The sequence below is a fragment of the Lynx canadensis genome, chromosome B1 (genome assembly GCF_007474595.2).
Source record: "Lynx canadensis isolate LIC74 chromosome B1, mLynCan4.pri.v2, whole genome shotgun sequence".
Lineage (NCBI taxonomy): Eukaryota > Metazoa > Chordata > Mammalia > Carnivora > Felidae > Lynx > Lynx canadensis.
In genome coordinates, this window is record NC_044306.2 from 42823225 (window position 1) to 42839248 (window position 16024).

Sequence of the window (16024 nt, forward strand, 5' to 3'; positions counted from 1 at the left end):
GTAGTGTTGATTTGCATTTCCCTGATGAGTGGTGATGGTAAGCACCTTTTCCTATGTCTTTTTGACCATCTGTATGTCTTCTTTGGAAAAACGCCTGTTTATAGCTTCTTCCCATTTTTAATTGGATTATTTTCTTTTTGGATATTGTGTTGTCTCAGTTTTTTAAATATATTTTGGGTACCAACCCTTTATTGAATATGTTGTTTGCAGATATCTTCTCCCATTCAGCAGGTTGCCTTTTAGTTTTGTTGATTGTTTCCTTCACTGTGGAGAAGCTTTTTGGTTTTTTGTTTTTGTTTTGTTTTGTTTTGTTTTGTTTTGTATTGCTTTGTTTTGTTTTTGATGTAGTCCCAATAGTTTATTTTTGCTTTTATTTCCCTTGCCTCAGGAGACATATATACAAAAATGTTGCGATGGCCAACGCCAAGGAGGTTACTGGCTGTGTTCTCCTCAGTGATTTTTATGGTTTTAGGTGTCACATTTAGGTCTTTAATCCATTTTGAATTTATTTTTGTGTATGGTGTACAGAAGTGGTCTCCTTTCCTTTCCTTTCCTTTCCTTTCCTTTCCTTTCCTTTCCTTCCTTTCCTTTCTTTTCTTTTCTTTTCTTTTCTTTTCTTTTCTTTTCTTTTCTTTTTTTTCTTTTCTTTTCTTTCGTGTGTGTTGCTGTGCAGTTTTCCCAACACCATTTGTTGAAGGGACTGTCCTCTGTCCTTTCCCCATTGATTACTCTTCCCTGCTTTGTCAAAGATTAACCATTTGGTTGTGGGTTCATTCTGGGTTTTCTATTCTGTTATATTGATCTATGTGTCTGTTTTTGTGCCAGTATCATACTGTTTGATTACTTTGGCTCTGTAATATAACTTGAAGTCTGGAATTGTGACACCTCTAGTTTTTTTGTTTGTTTTGTTTTTGTTTTTGTTTTATTGCTTTGGTTATTGGATGTCTTTAGTGTTTCCATACAAATTTTAGGATTGTTTGATCTAGTTCTGTGGAAAATGTTGGTATTTTCATACAGATTGAAATAAGTGTGCAGATTGCTTTGGGTAGTTTAGACAGCTTAACAATATTTATTTTTCCAACCCATAAACATGGGATGTCTTTCCATTTCTTTGTGTCATCCTGAATCTGTTTCATCAGTGTTTGATAGTTTTCAGGGTACCAGGTCTTTCACTTATTTGATTAAGTTTATTCTTAGATATTTTATTGTTTTTGGTTCAATTATAAGTGGGTTGTTTTCTTAATTTCTCTTTCTGCCTCTTGATTATTAGTGTATAAGAAAGCAGTAGGTCTCTGTGTATAGTTTTGTATCCTGTGACTTTACTGAATTCATTTATCAATTCTAGTAGTTTTTTGGTGGAATCTTCTGAGTTATCTATATATAGTATAATGTCATCTGCAAATAATGAAAATTTTGCATCTTCCCTATCAATTTTGATACCATTTATTTCTTTTTGGTTTTTTTTTTTCTGATTGCTGTGGCTAGGACTTTTATATAGTCTAAACCTATGTTGTTGAGTGTTTTTTTTTAATGTTTATTATTTATTTTTGAGACAGAGAGAGACAGAGCATGAGCAGGGGAGGGTCAGAGGAGACACAGAATCTGAAGCAGACTCCAGGCTCCGAGCTGTCAGCACAGAGCCTGATGCAGGACTCAAACTCACAAACTGTGAGATCATGACCTGAGCCAAAGTCAGATGCTTAGCTGACTGAGCCACCAAGGCACCCCTGTTGAGTATTTTTATCATTAATGGATGTTGTACTTTGCCAAATGCTTTTTCTCCATCTTGAAACGATCATATGGTTCTTACCCCTTCTCTTCTTGATGTGATTCATCACATTTGATTGATTTGTGAATGTTGAACCACCTTTGTACCCCAGGAATAAATGCCACTTATTTTTGGTGAATGACTTTTTTTAAAATATATTGTTGGATTCAGGGGCGCCTGGGTGGCTCAGTCCGTTAAGCGGCCGACTTCGGCTCAGGTCACTATCTCACGGTAGGTGTGTTCGAGCCCCGCGTCGGGCTCTGTGCTGACCGCTCAGAGCCTGGAGCCTGTTTCAGATTCTGTGTCTCCCTCTCTCTCTGACCCTCCACCATTCATGCTCTGTCTCTCTCTGTCTCAAAAATAAATAAACGTTAAAAATTTTTTTTTTAAAAATAAAAAAAGAATATTGTTGGATTCAGATTGCTGGTATTTTGTTGAGGATGTTTGCCTTATGTTCATTTGAGATATTGTCCTGTAATTCTCTTTTTCTGTGGTGTCTTTATCTGGTTTTGGTATCAGGGTGATGTTGGTCTCATAGAATGAATTGGGAAGTTTTCCTTCTTTCTATTTTTTGGAATAGTTTGTAAAGAATAGGTATTAACGTTTCTTTACATGTTTGGTAGTATTCTTCTGTGAAGCCATTTGGTCCTCAACTTTTGTTTGTTGAGAGATTTTTGTTTGTTTGTTTTGTTTTGTTTTTGTTTTTTTATACTGATTCAATTTCATTGCTGGTAATAGATGTGTTCAAATATTCTGTTTCTTCCTGCTTCAGTTTTGGTAGGTTATATGTTTCTAAGAATTTATCCATTCCTTCTGGTTGTCCAATTTGTTGGGATATAACTTTTCATAATATTCTCTTGCAATACTTTCTGTTTTCATTATTATTTCTCCTCCTTCATTTCTCTTCTTTCATTTCTGATCTTTTGGCGGGAGCGGGGGGGGGTCCTCTCTATTTTTTGATGAGTCTGGCTAGGGTTTTATAAATTCTATTGTTTTTTTCAAAGAATCAGCTCCTGGTTTTATTGATCTGTTTTATTGTTTTTTTTGTTTGTTTTTGTTTTTGTGTTTTAGTTTCTATATAATTTATCTCTGCTCTAATTTTATTATTTCCTTCTTTATGCTGGTTTGGGGTTTTGTTTGTTATTCTTTTTCTATCTCTTTTGGTGCAAGGTAGGCTGTTTATTTGAGGTTTTTCTTGCTTCTTGAGATAGCCTTGTACTGCTATAAACTTTCCTCTTAGAATTGATTTTTCTGCATCCCAGAGAGGGTTGTGTTTTCATTTTCATTTGTTTCCATATGCTTTTTGATTTCTTGGTTGACCCATTCATTGTTTAGTAACATGTTATTTAACTTGCATGTATTTTTGGCCTTTCCAGATTTTTTTCTTGTGGTTGACTTCTAGTTTCATAGCATTGTAGTCAGAGAAGATGCAGGGTCTGACTTTTATCTTCTTGAATTTCTTGAGGCTTGTTTTGTGGGCTAATGTATGACATATTGGGGAGAATGTCCTATGTGCACTTGAAAAGAATATGTATTCTGCTGTTTTAGTATGAATTGTTCTGAATATATCCATTAAATCCACCTGTCCTGTGTGTTATTCAGTGTCAAAGCCACTGTTTCCTTGTTGTATTCCTGTTGGGATGATCTGTCCATTGATGTAAGTAAGGTATTAAATTTCTCTACTATTGTATTACTGTCAATTATTTTCAGCTATTATTTCTTCAAATAAATTTTCTGCTCCCGTTTCTCTCTCTCCTTCCAGGATGTGAATGTTTTATACTTGATGTAGTCACTAAGTTCCCTAAGAGTATTCTCAATTTGCATAATTATTTTTACTCCCATTTGTTCAGCGTGATTACTTTCCTGTACTCCATTTTGCAGGCTATGAATTCTTTCCTTTGTTTCATCTAGCCTGCTACTTATTCTATCGGGTATATTTTTAATTTCATTTATTTTGTTCTTCATCTCTGATTGGTTCTTTTTTATCTCCTTATTAAGAGTTTCACTGATATTCTCTACTCTTTTATCAAGTGCGGAGAGTATCTCTATGATTATTACTTTAAATTCTCTATCAGGCATGTTACTTATTTCTGTTTTGGTTAGGTCTTTTGCTGTGGTTTGGTCTTTCATTTAGGACACATTTCTTTCATTTAGGACACATTCCTTTGTCTCCTCATTTTGTCCAACCCTGTGTTTGGTTCTCTGTGTTAGGTAAGTCAACTATGTATCTTGCTATTGAAGGTAATGGCCTTATGAAGAAGTAGTCCTTTAGTACCTTGCAGTACAGTGTCCCCTGTTCCCCAGGACCTGATGCTTCAGGGAATGTCTGCTACGTGTGCTACCTATGCCCTGCTTCTTTCTTCCTTTAGTACAGTTGTCTGCAGAGGATCTTTTTTTCTGTTGTGGGCAGTGTTTGGTCCATGGCTGGGTGCAGCACATTTTAACATGGTGTGTGCTGGTCTGCTTGAGAAAGAGACCTGCTACCACCAACACTACAGGAACTGAGGTCCCACAAAACATGTGGGTCAGTTGACTAGGTGTTGTTGGAGTTTTCACTGGTCTTCTGGGGGAGTGGGCCCACAGCACTGGGACTGAGGCAAGCATGATTGGGAAGGGCTGATCCACTGAAGCACAGGAGGTTTGGGCTTAGGTAGCAAATGGTGGCACCATTGCTGTTTCCTGCAGGTGGCCCTGTGTTTATGGTGGGGGCTGGGGGAGGAAAATGGCAATGTCTAGCTCCTTTGTTCCTGGAGGCATTTCCCCATGATCCTTGCCTTCCCAGACCATGCTCTAAGATGAATAAATCACTCTCCCTCCTGTCTGTCCCTGGCAGTTTTCAGACTGCTGCTTCCTTGTCGTATCTCTGCTGGCTGTTTGTCCTGCTGTCTAAGACTAGGGACTCAGCTTCCTAATGCCCTCTGGGTTCAACCAGAGCCTAGCCACTGAGTTTTAAAATTCTGGGTTTTACAAGGGATACAGGAGTACTGATGCATAGGGACACTTGTACCCCAATGTTTATAGCAGCACTCTCAACAATAGCCAAATTATGGAAAGAGCTGAAATGTCCATCAACTGATGAATGGATAAAGAAATTGTGGTTTATATACACAATGGAGTACTACGTGGCAATGAGAAAGAACGAAATATGGCCCTTTGTAGCAACGTGGATGGAACTGGAGAGTGTTATGCTAAGTGAAATAAGCCATACAGAGAAAGACAGATACCATATGTTTTCACTCTTATGTGGATCCTGAGAAACTTAACAGAAACCCATGGGGGAGGGGAAGGAAAAAAAAAAAGAGGTTAGAGTGGGAGAGAGCCAAAGCATAAGAGACTGTTAAAAACTGAGAACAAACTGAGGGTTGATGGGGGGTGGGAGGGAGGGGAGGGTGGGTGATGGGTATTGAGGAGGGCACCTTTTGGGATGAGCACTGGATGTTGTATGGAAACCAATTTGAAAATAAATTTCATATATTGAAAATAAAAAATATATATATTTGAAAAAAAAAATAAATAAAATAAAATAAAATAAAATAAAATAAAATAAAATAAAATAAAATTCTGGGTTTTAAGTCCTGCTGGTTGTAAGAATTCACAAAATTTGGCCCTCTTGCTTTCAAAACCAGATATCATGGGATTTGTCTTTCCTGTGTAGGCTCCTCAGTGGTTCATTTTCAAACTATATTTTTCTAAAGTCAGTAATCCACCCTGTAACCATGATAAAAGGTATTGTTTGTGTAAATTCAAATTTGAAAATAAAATTACAAATCAAAACAACTTTGAACTATGCCAACAGGTAGATAGATCTAATAATTATAGGATAAAAAGAATAAGATATTAGTCAAATTTCAGGTAATTGATAGAAAATGAGTAGAATATTAGAATTATAGATAAGAGAGTAATGATGGTTTGATTTCTTAGTCATTGCTTCACTATGATAGCAATTTTCCTATTCTCAAGTAGGAGTTTTTAATGGTTCTTGTGTAGTCAGTAGATGATACCAAAAATTTATAGTACCTGACACTGACTGGGCATTGCTGTTGTCTAGATGTCTTTATATTAATTTACCACACTTTTAGCTTTTAATGTTTTAAAGATGAGTAATTGGAACTTTATTTATATTTTCAGTTGCAAAGGGTTCTACTTCTCTATGTACACAAGAAGTGAATCTTCAGGAAGATGATTTTGGAAACTGTGGACGAAAGTATTGTAATTTTAAGTGTGTATTTAGAAAATTATAAATTTTCCAATTTTGTTTGTGTGTTTGTACTGCAAAGAGTTGCTTAATGCAAATGAGAGGTGAATGTATTATATACAGATAAATATTTATGTTGCACTTCTTAAGATTGTTTATATTCTGAATAGCTTGGTGCTATGATCCAGTAACATTTTCAATTACCCTCATATTTGAACTATGATTTCCCTAATATTTTTTGTCCTTAAGTGACATATGGATAATTGTTTCTTCCTTATATTGCCAGGGATATCCTTTGTGGAAAGATAGTTTGCCACTGGACACGTTTAGAAGTAATACCATTTAAAAAATTTGATGTTCAGTATACTTACATGGAAGGCCATGTGTGTATCTCCGCATATTTAAGAATACCAACAGCACATGTAACAGATGATATTACGTATACAGCGAATGGCATTATGTGTGGTCCAAATATGGTAAATAAAAATTTGACTTGATTATATATACAGTGTGTGGATGTCTGTGTGTGTGTGTGTGTGTGTGTGTGTGTGTGAGTGCACATGTGCACACACATGAGAGGGAGAGACAAAGACCTTAACATTTTTTTTATAATTAATATTACAAATTTTGGTTCCTACATAATGATCTTAAGATTTAAAGTTTAGGATTTCTATTGGTCAAAGGAACACTTGCTTCACTATCATTTTGTTTATTATGAATTTTGCTATAGATATTAGAACTTATTTTCTCACACTGCAGAATATTAGCCTCTTCATTAGGCCAGGATCTGGTCTGCAAAAATTTATATAAATAACAAAAAAGAATCAAATAATACACCAAAAAGTAGGTTAAAACAACCTGAATAATAAGAAAAACAAAGAAAGCAAAAAAAGCAAATTACTTAGTACTGCTATAATTGACAAGAATAATTGATTTGGTTGTAATGAAAGTAAAACAGGTATTTGCTCATTAGCCAACTTCCCTAATTCTTCTTCCAAAAGCATAATACTTATTAAAAATTTGGCCCTCTCACAAGACATAATAATAAAATGGATCTCAAGCTTTGTTTTTATTTTTCTTAAACAGCTTAAGAAACAATAAATGATTTGTGTGTGTCCTTTGTACCATTGAAATATTCATTAACTAAGGTAAAACATTACTCAAGTATCTCACGTTGAAATTTAGATACTTAACATTGAGATGAAATATTTTAAGAAATGAAAACTTGAGGAAAATGGAAATGAATATTAAATTTATGTCAAAATTAGAAAACTTATTCTTACATAAAAATAATAAAATAATTACAAATGAACACACTGGTGCTGACTACCTTATAAAGTAACATGTCATCCCTTTAAAGATCACTTAAGACAAACTGAAAAAATGTTTACTATAAATGTGAGAGATTAAGTACATAAATTTATCAGCTAATTTAATCATTAATTGATTGGAAAAATCATTCTAATGGCATAAAGGTGGTATAATACACAAAAATAATTTGGTCTTTTTCCCTGATTTTCTGGTACAAGAGCTCCTAAACCCCTTGGAATTTCCCTAGTGATAATGAATGCTTTTTGTTAATCGTAAAGAGCTTCTTCCAATCAAACTGAATTTATGCTAATGAAGTGACAGGATGGGGTCTCTAGATAGCTGTATGATGGAGCTGATCACCAATAAGACCAAGAGATTAGAGGGCTGGAACTTTTAGCCTCATCACAATCTTCGGGAAGGGAAGTGGTGTAACTGGAGATTTAACACTGTAAAAACTTTTGAACAGTGAGATTCGGTGTGCTTCTAGCTTGGTGAAGTAAATAAAGTAAGTGAACATCCAGTTATTGTTTTTTCTAATCAGTTAGGAGTTGAAAATAATAATTGATGATGGGAAGCATAATTTATCATCCTAAAACAAGTATAAATTAGCATATACTATCCGGAAAGTGATTTAGAAATGTGTATAATGTCAAAATATATTATTACACATTTTTATTGGTTTTTAAAAATTATTTGTTACTATTTTTAATTGACATATAATTGAAATATAACATTAACTTAGTTGCAGATGTACAACATAGTGGTTCAATATTTATACATATTGTGAAATGACCACCAAAAGAAATCTGGTTAACATCCATTACTGTACATAGTTATGAAATTTTTTTTATCGTGATGAGAACTTTCAAGACTTACTCTATTAGCAAGTTTCAAATACGCAATACAGTGTTATTAATTGCAGTCACCATAGTATTGTAACCTCCATGACTTATTTATTTACAAACTGTAATTTTGACCCTGTTTGTAATTTTTGACCCTGTTCACCCATTTTACCTACTTTCCCCAACTCTCACCATTCACAGCCACCAATCCATTCCTTGCATCAAAGACCTTGGGTTTTGTTGTTTTTGTTGTTTAAATTACACATACACATAAGGTCACACAGTATTTGTCTTTCTCTGTCTGACTTATATCAATCAGCTAATGTTCTCAAGTTCCGTTCAAGTTGGCACAAATGGCAAGATTTAATTCCTTTTTATGGATGAATAATATTCCTTTGTGTATATTTGCTACATTTCCTTTATCCATTCATTCATCAGTGAACATTTAGATTGCTTACATATCTTAGCTAATCTAAATAATGCTGCAGTGAACATGAAGGTACACATATATTTTTGAGTTACATGTTTTAATTTACTTTGATAAATACTCAGAAGTGGAATTGCTGGATCATGTGATGTTTCTATTTTTAATTTTTGTAACAACATCCATAATATTTTCCATAGTGGCTGCAATGGTTTACATTTCCACCAATAATGCACCAGGGTTCCATTTTCTCTACATCTTTGCAAACATTTTCTATTGCTTTTTGTCATGATAAAAGCCATTCTAAGATCCTAGGAGAATAAGAGAAAGATTTTAAGGATGGAAAAGTATTTCAGGGAGTAATGCTTGGAATGCTTCCAAATTTGGCAAAAGGTGTAAACACACAGATGCAAAAAATTGAAAGAACATCATGTAGGATGAAGCCAGTGAGATCCACAGTAGGATGTAGCATAATCAAACTGACAATTAAAGACCAAGAAAAAGAATCTTAAAAGTAGTGATAGTGAAATTACATGTACAGGAAAAAATACAATTACAATGATAACAATTGAAATAAAACAGTATAGGAATAAGCCATGCAAATACCGCAGAAGATTGCTATGCTGGTTTGTTCCAACCAGCTTGTATGTAAAGCTTTTAAGCTTTACAGATCAATTCACTCATCTCTCCAGCAGTGATTCTTTGCCTGGGAAGTCTGATCATAAGCCTATGCCCAACTGGCTAATGTCCCCATGGAGGGAAAACAAAGAAAGGAATGAGGGAGGAGGGGGAGGGGAAGGGAGGGAATGCGAGGGGAAGGGAGGGGAAGGGAAGGGAAGGGAAGGGAAGGGAAGGGAAGGGAAGGGCAGAAGGAAGACTGATTTTTCCTACTTGGTTCAGTAGACGCTGGCATGACTTTTTACTCCCACACCATTTTTAACTCAAAAACAAAAACAAAAAAAACGCAAAAAACGAATCGGCAGCCTTCTCCATGTGACAAGGCTTTGTCACATGACAGCCTTCATTTCAGAAACTGGCTTTTAGGCCATGATACTTCCAGTAGTTTATTATTTTTTTTTATTTAAAAAATTTTTACATTTATATCTTTATTTTGAGAGAGAGAGAGAGAGAGAGAGAGAGGGAGAGAGAGAGAGCATGAGCGGGGTAGCGACAGAGAGAGAGGGAGAGAGAATTCCAAGGAGGCTCCATGCTGACATAGCACAGAGCTTGATGCAGGGCTCAAACTCACAAACTGTGAGATCGTGATCTGAGCTGAAATCATGACCTGAGCCAAAATCAAGAGTCAGATGCTTACCCGACTGAGGCATCCAGACACCCTATACTTCCAGTAGTTTAATTGGATAGGAACTCTTCTAGAGGACAGACCACTTGAAACGTCGAAATTCTACAGTGACCATTAATTCAGTTGCTTTCGGAAACAAAATACCTTTCGAAATAATCTCCCTTGGGATAAAAGTGTTGTGTTGACTGCATTTTGTAATTGAGAGAAAGGAGAGATGAGTAGTGAATATGAGAGCTAACTACTTCTGTAGTTTTGTGGACAGACTTCCATTGAAAATTCTGCATTTTAGCCACCCTTCCCTACCTGCCTTTTAGGCTCTTCTTCCTCTGCTTTTCCTTCTTACTCAGGCTGCAGCTCCTCCAGAGCATTCGAAGTTGATCAACCAGGCTCTCTCTTTTACCATTGTATTTGATGATGTTGCTTCCTCGCCTCATTTTATCCATTAGTGGACTTCATTTTATTTCAAAATCCCAGGAAGTTCTTAAATCTTTTATCTTCCAATTGCCTCTTTCTGATGATCCTTTATTTGCATTAATTAGGAAAAGGGGAGCTATTTTGAGTGCCGTATCTGTGAATTTGAACTGGAATTTTCCTGTGGTTATTTTAAAAATTCATCAAAGTTATACTGTATTTTCATGTGTAATTCTCTCTTTAGTTGATTTCAGAGTGGTTGGAAAGGAAAGATTTCTTTACTTTTCCCTCACTAAAGGTGGGTCCTTTGTAAAAATTATCTTCTTTTTGAAGTTTATTTATTTATTTTGAGAGAGACAGAGACAGCATGAGTGGGAGAGGGGCAGAGAGAGAGAGAATCCCAGCCAGGCCTCTCTCCCTGTCAGCAGAGAGCCAAACATGGGGCTCGAACCCATGAAGCTGTGAGATGCATGACCTGAGCTGAAACCAAAAGTCGGATGCTTAACTGATTGAGCCATCCAGGTGCCCCTGTAAAAATTATCTTGATAGATAGCAAGAGAAGGAGGGAAAGAGGGGAGACTTTATTTCTTATTTTTTTATTAACAGGAAGAAAAATATATCTCCTTATTAATCATAATGAAGGTATAAATAAAACACTCATATATTTAATACTGTTATATAGTGGGTGAAGAGTATACTGCATGGAGATAGGCATATTCCAGCAATGCAAATTTGCTTAATATTGGATATGATAGAAAGCTTTTTAATTTTTTAATTTATAAGACTTAGAACAGGGGAAATGATTCTAGTTCACGTACGTAGGCCAGGGAAGATGAACATATCTCAACACATTCATTTCAAACTTGAAAAGAAGTATGTTTGGGGCATTTGTCCAAAATTAGATAAGCTAATCAATGAATAAATGAATAAAATTAACTCCTTTTATCTTACTCATACCTGGGACTATACAAAAATATGCTTACATATAATTCACATTTCTCTTTAGGAAATATGTATTTACTTATGTTGTTTTTATGTGTTTTGTTTTGTTTTTTCTTTGAAACATGGTATGACTGCTTCTGGGACACCGTGTATCTTGTTCAAGGAAGGAATCTTGTATATTAGTTTATATTCAAAACATATCCCAACCACTGCCCAGGCCTAACTACTTTTGTAATGTCTCTTGCTTTTGCTGTCATTACAAAAGATCCAGCTGCAAATTGACCCTTTTACCTGCAGGAAATTATATTAGAAGCATGGGTCTTAACTTTTCCAGCTTATTTTTCCCCTAAAGATAGCCCAGGGAAATATGACTAGTTATTATTGCCTCAATGACAATGTTTAAGGAGCACTAGAATGAAAATGATTTTGTGCACAGGTAATGCTGGTTTATCCAAAATTTTTGCTATTCTTGCTGGCTTCATCAGAGCACTTCCAGTTACTGAACAAGCTGATATTCTTTCCTTTATGATGATGATTGGTTAATGGTGATAGGAAATAATGATTTTTAAGACTATTCATCATATAATATATATTCTATCAGATAACCTGAGAAAAGCCAACAGAAATTTTTACAGACTTCCCTAAAGATATTCAAATTAAATTAAAATTTGGATAAAACAATATTAACATAGAGCTTACATAAAAATCAGGTCAAATAAACAATAATTAAAATACTTTCTGTGTTTAGTGATCATTTACTATGTACCAGACACTACTTTTATTCCTTTATGTCTAACAAATTATTTCATCCTTATAACCTACACTTTTATAAAATTTGGGTATAATTGCTGTTCCAAATTCAAAGATGGATAAACAGAGATATGGAGGGATTAAATTACTTGCTCTAGGTCACACTGCTAATTTGAAAGATAAGAGACATTATCATTAAAGTTGGAAAAAATATAAAAATGACAGGAACACTACTATTTAGCATTGATCAATATGTCGCTCTGTGACGAAAGTAGTTCTTGCACTGAATATTGCATTTGTCAATAACTTGTGCTTGAACTTAGAAGAGTAGATTTATTCTCATCAAATCTAAAATGTGGATAAAAATATTTCCTTTGAGTGTGTATTAGTGTATATTATAAAAATATATAGAAAGTGCAAAGACAGATCCTAGCTTATTAAAAATGGTCAGTACAAGGTGGCTATTTTTATTCTTATAATAATTCGTATCAATAAGCTCACAGCTGTACTCATGGGAAAAAAATAGTATCTCATTCTCTAAATTTTATATGTGGTAAAGTAATAGCATACCGTTTGGACTCCCAAGTTCTTCTTTTAGAATGAGTAGATCTCATGAAATTCCAAATCATGTTATTTATGTATATATAAACATACATGTATAATAATATATAATATAATATATATAATATAATATGATAATATAAATATATAGTATATGAAGGATAAATATAAAGTATATTGTGCAAATTTTTGTACAAAGTACAATTGCTCGATTCATGGCTTTACATTTAAAATTTTTGTTGTTGGCTGTTTTAACATTTTAGTTTTGTGACCGGGGACGGTGCACTCCTAAGGATTCATACTCAAAGAGAGTAAATTGTGACTCAGTTACAAATTGCAGTGGAAATGGGGTATGTAATGGTTATTTCATTTCTACATATAGTTATTTTAGTTCACGTCAATAATATTTTCCAAGATAATATGGTTCAGAATTATTTGACATAGAAATTATGTTGAAAACTTTCAGTTAAATAAGGAAATTGTATTCCATTATTTATACATATGTACATGATTTATGTGCTATTGTTTTAGGCCTCATGAGCTTTGAACTTTGTACAGAAATGCAATATGAAGTGTAATCTATTATAATTTATATCAAGATTATGATACTTAGGAAATGAATTTATTAAGGATTATTCATACATATTTATACATACATGTAAATATGCTTATGGTTGAGTGTATGTGTACTGATATATATTTAGACACACAATATATTTATATCAAAATATTATGATCTAATATTTTTGTGAGAGCAGAGTTTCTTGTCTATTCAGATCTCTTTCATCCTTTAGTGACTTCAATTTATTTCCCTGTATGTCCTCCATACTATATTTGAAAAGTCCTTCACTGATGGACTTTTGGATGTTAAATTTTAACTTAACTATTATAAGTAGTGGGACAATGGACATCGGGTACAGTAACCTTTGCACATTCATCTGACTTCTTGTTAAATTTTTAATGAAATATTATTGGCCACATTGATGTACTATTTAAATTTTTATAAATACTATATTGTGTTTAACGCATATCATACCAATTTTTGCTCTCTCCTATCAGGTATAAAAATACGCATTTCCTCAAATTCTGGCCAGACTAGCATCTCAGTTTTTGTAAATCACTTTTAACATGCTAAATCCATTGTTAATTTGTATTTACCTAATGATATGGTTTTTAAGCATGTATGTATAGTCGTATTTTCCATTTGCATTTTAATTTGTTCATCCACTGTGAAATTATCTACTAGGGAATAGAAATTTTGTAGTTTGTTTTTTTGAACATAAATTTGGCTTTAATTTTGTGGCTAGTGTCTCCTGCCATATTGATGCTTCACATTTTATATAATAATCCAGGAATAAAGTGACCTGCCTGCGTGTCTTATATCAAAAATTTCTCCCAAATCACTTACATGTCCTATTATTAACAGTTTCTTTTCTATTTCTATCCTTTCTTATTTAATTTGAATTTAATTTCTTATTAATTTTTTCTATGAACCTACTGCTTCTGACCCTTCTTTCAATTACATGTATAGGTATTTTCTAACCTTCCTATTTCTAACAAAATACATTTCGGTATCTGTCTCATTAAGGAAGATTCTCCTTTTGTTTTTTTCCCCATTTTTTGGAAAAGTTTGTTTTTATAACCACTATTTTTAAACCTAGCACAATTCAAAATAAATATTAACTTCTATTTTATAATTTTTTAATTGAAATATGTTGACAAACAATGTTACATTAGTTTCAGGTGTAGAATATAGTGATTCAACAACTCTGTATTATGATATGCTCACCACAAATGTAGCTATCATTTGCTATTACAGTATCATTGAATATATTCCCTCTGCTGTACCTATTAGCCCCATGACTTGTTCATTCTATAACTGGAAGCCTATATCTCCCACTCCTCTTTACGCATTTTGCCCATTACCCCCACCTGTTCCCCTTTATGGCAACCACCAGTTCTCTGTATTTACAGATTTAATCCTGCTTTTTTGTTTATTCATTTATTTTTTTTAGATTCCACGTAGGAATGAAATCATATGGTATTTGTCTTTCTTAGTCTGACTTATTTCAGTTAGCACAATATCTTCTAGGTCCATCCAACTTGTCAAAAATGGGAAGATCTCTTCTTTTTTATGGCTGTGTAACACTCCATTGTTTAGATATACTGCATATTTATCCATTCATCTACTGATAGCCATTTAGGTTGCTTCCATATCTTTGCTAGTGTAAATAATGCTGCAATAACCAAAAGAGTGAAATATACTAATTAGTGATTTTGTTTTCATTGGGTGAATACTCAGTAGTAGAATTACTGGATTGTATGATAGTTCTATTTTTAATTTTGGGGGAAACTCCATACTGTTTTTGACAGTGGCTGCACTAATTTACATTCTCACCAACAGTGCACAATGGTTCCCTTTTCTCCACATTCTCACCAACACTTGTTTTTTTCTTTCTTTCTTTCTTTCTTTCTTTCTTTCTTTCTTTCTTTCTTTCTTATTTATTTATTATTGTTTTGATACTAGCCATTCTGACTGTTGGGAGGTTATATCTCATTGTGGTTTTGATTTACATTTCACTGATGATTAGTATAATTTTTTGGTTCATAATTTTGTGCCTTTTTGGAATAAGGCATTTCAGTTTTATCAAGAAGGTTATCTTTTATTTGAAAACATACGAGACAAAAGAAAATCTTAATGACATTTAAAAGGTTAATGCATGGGAATTTGTTATATTTTATTTTAAAAATATTTGCCACATTAAAATAAATATACAAATTACAATACTTTAATAATTTACATTGACTAACAGAACAGTGCATTTAATTTTTATGTTGTACATAAAATGTTCTTATTTTTTATTTGGTTTTGGTTTCAGGTTTGCAATAATTTGCTTCATTGTCACTGTGATGTTGGATATACTCCTCCATATTGTAAACCATCACCATTATCACCAGGAGGAAGTATTGATAATGGGTTTTGGAGTAAAGGAAGTTAGTATCCAGATGAGTGTGTTTCAAAGAGCTTTCTCCCCTTTCAGAAATGGTCTGCATCTCCACTGACTGTGTGGTTATAGAGCACCTGACATATAGATAGTGCAACGAGGAACCTAAATTTCCATTTTATTTTACTTTATTTAATTTAAATTTAAGTATCCATAGCATATGGATAGTAGATGGTACAAAACATTTAAAAAATATTTGGTGGACATTGATGAACATATATAAGCGTATTTGTTCTTTCTAAACTTCAAAATGTAAAAATCTTTGCAGTATAATTTCATTAATGTCTTTCCATCATTTGTACTTTTATACTTTATTTATATATGTCGTAAATCTGATAATAGATTATTGTTATATTGCCTTGAATAGATAATGAAATTTTAAAGATTTTTAATATAAATATTTACATTTACCCATCCATTTGCAGTTATCAAGGGCTTTTCAACTCTTCCATGTGGGTCATTTTTTTCTCTCTGAAAAAACTTCCTTTTATATTTCTTTTTGTTTGTACCTT

General features: G+C 33.5%; 1 protein-coding gene across 1 annotated transcript in view; it reads left to right on the top strand.

The window, feature by feature from the left end:
- The window catches only part of ADAM18 (ADAM metallopeptidase domain 18), a 103950-nt gene extending 88397 nt beyond the window's left edge, over positions 1-15553 (top strand). The window contains exons 15-18 of the mRNA XM_032592868.1: positions 5897-5987; positions 6250-6439; positions 12771-12857; positions 15387-15553. Of these exons, the coding sequence (XP_032448759.1) occupies positions 5897-5987; positions 6250-6439; positions 12771-12857; positions 15387-15506 (488 nt within the window). The 3' untranslated portion in view covers positions 15507-15553. The remainder of the gene's footprint in view (positions 1-5896; positions 5988-6249; positions 6440-12770; positions 12858-15386) is intronic.
- Positions 15554-16024: the final 471 nt, after the last annotated feature.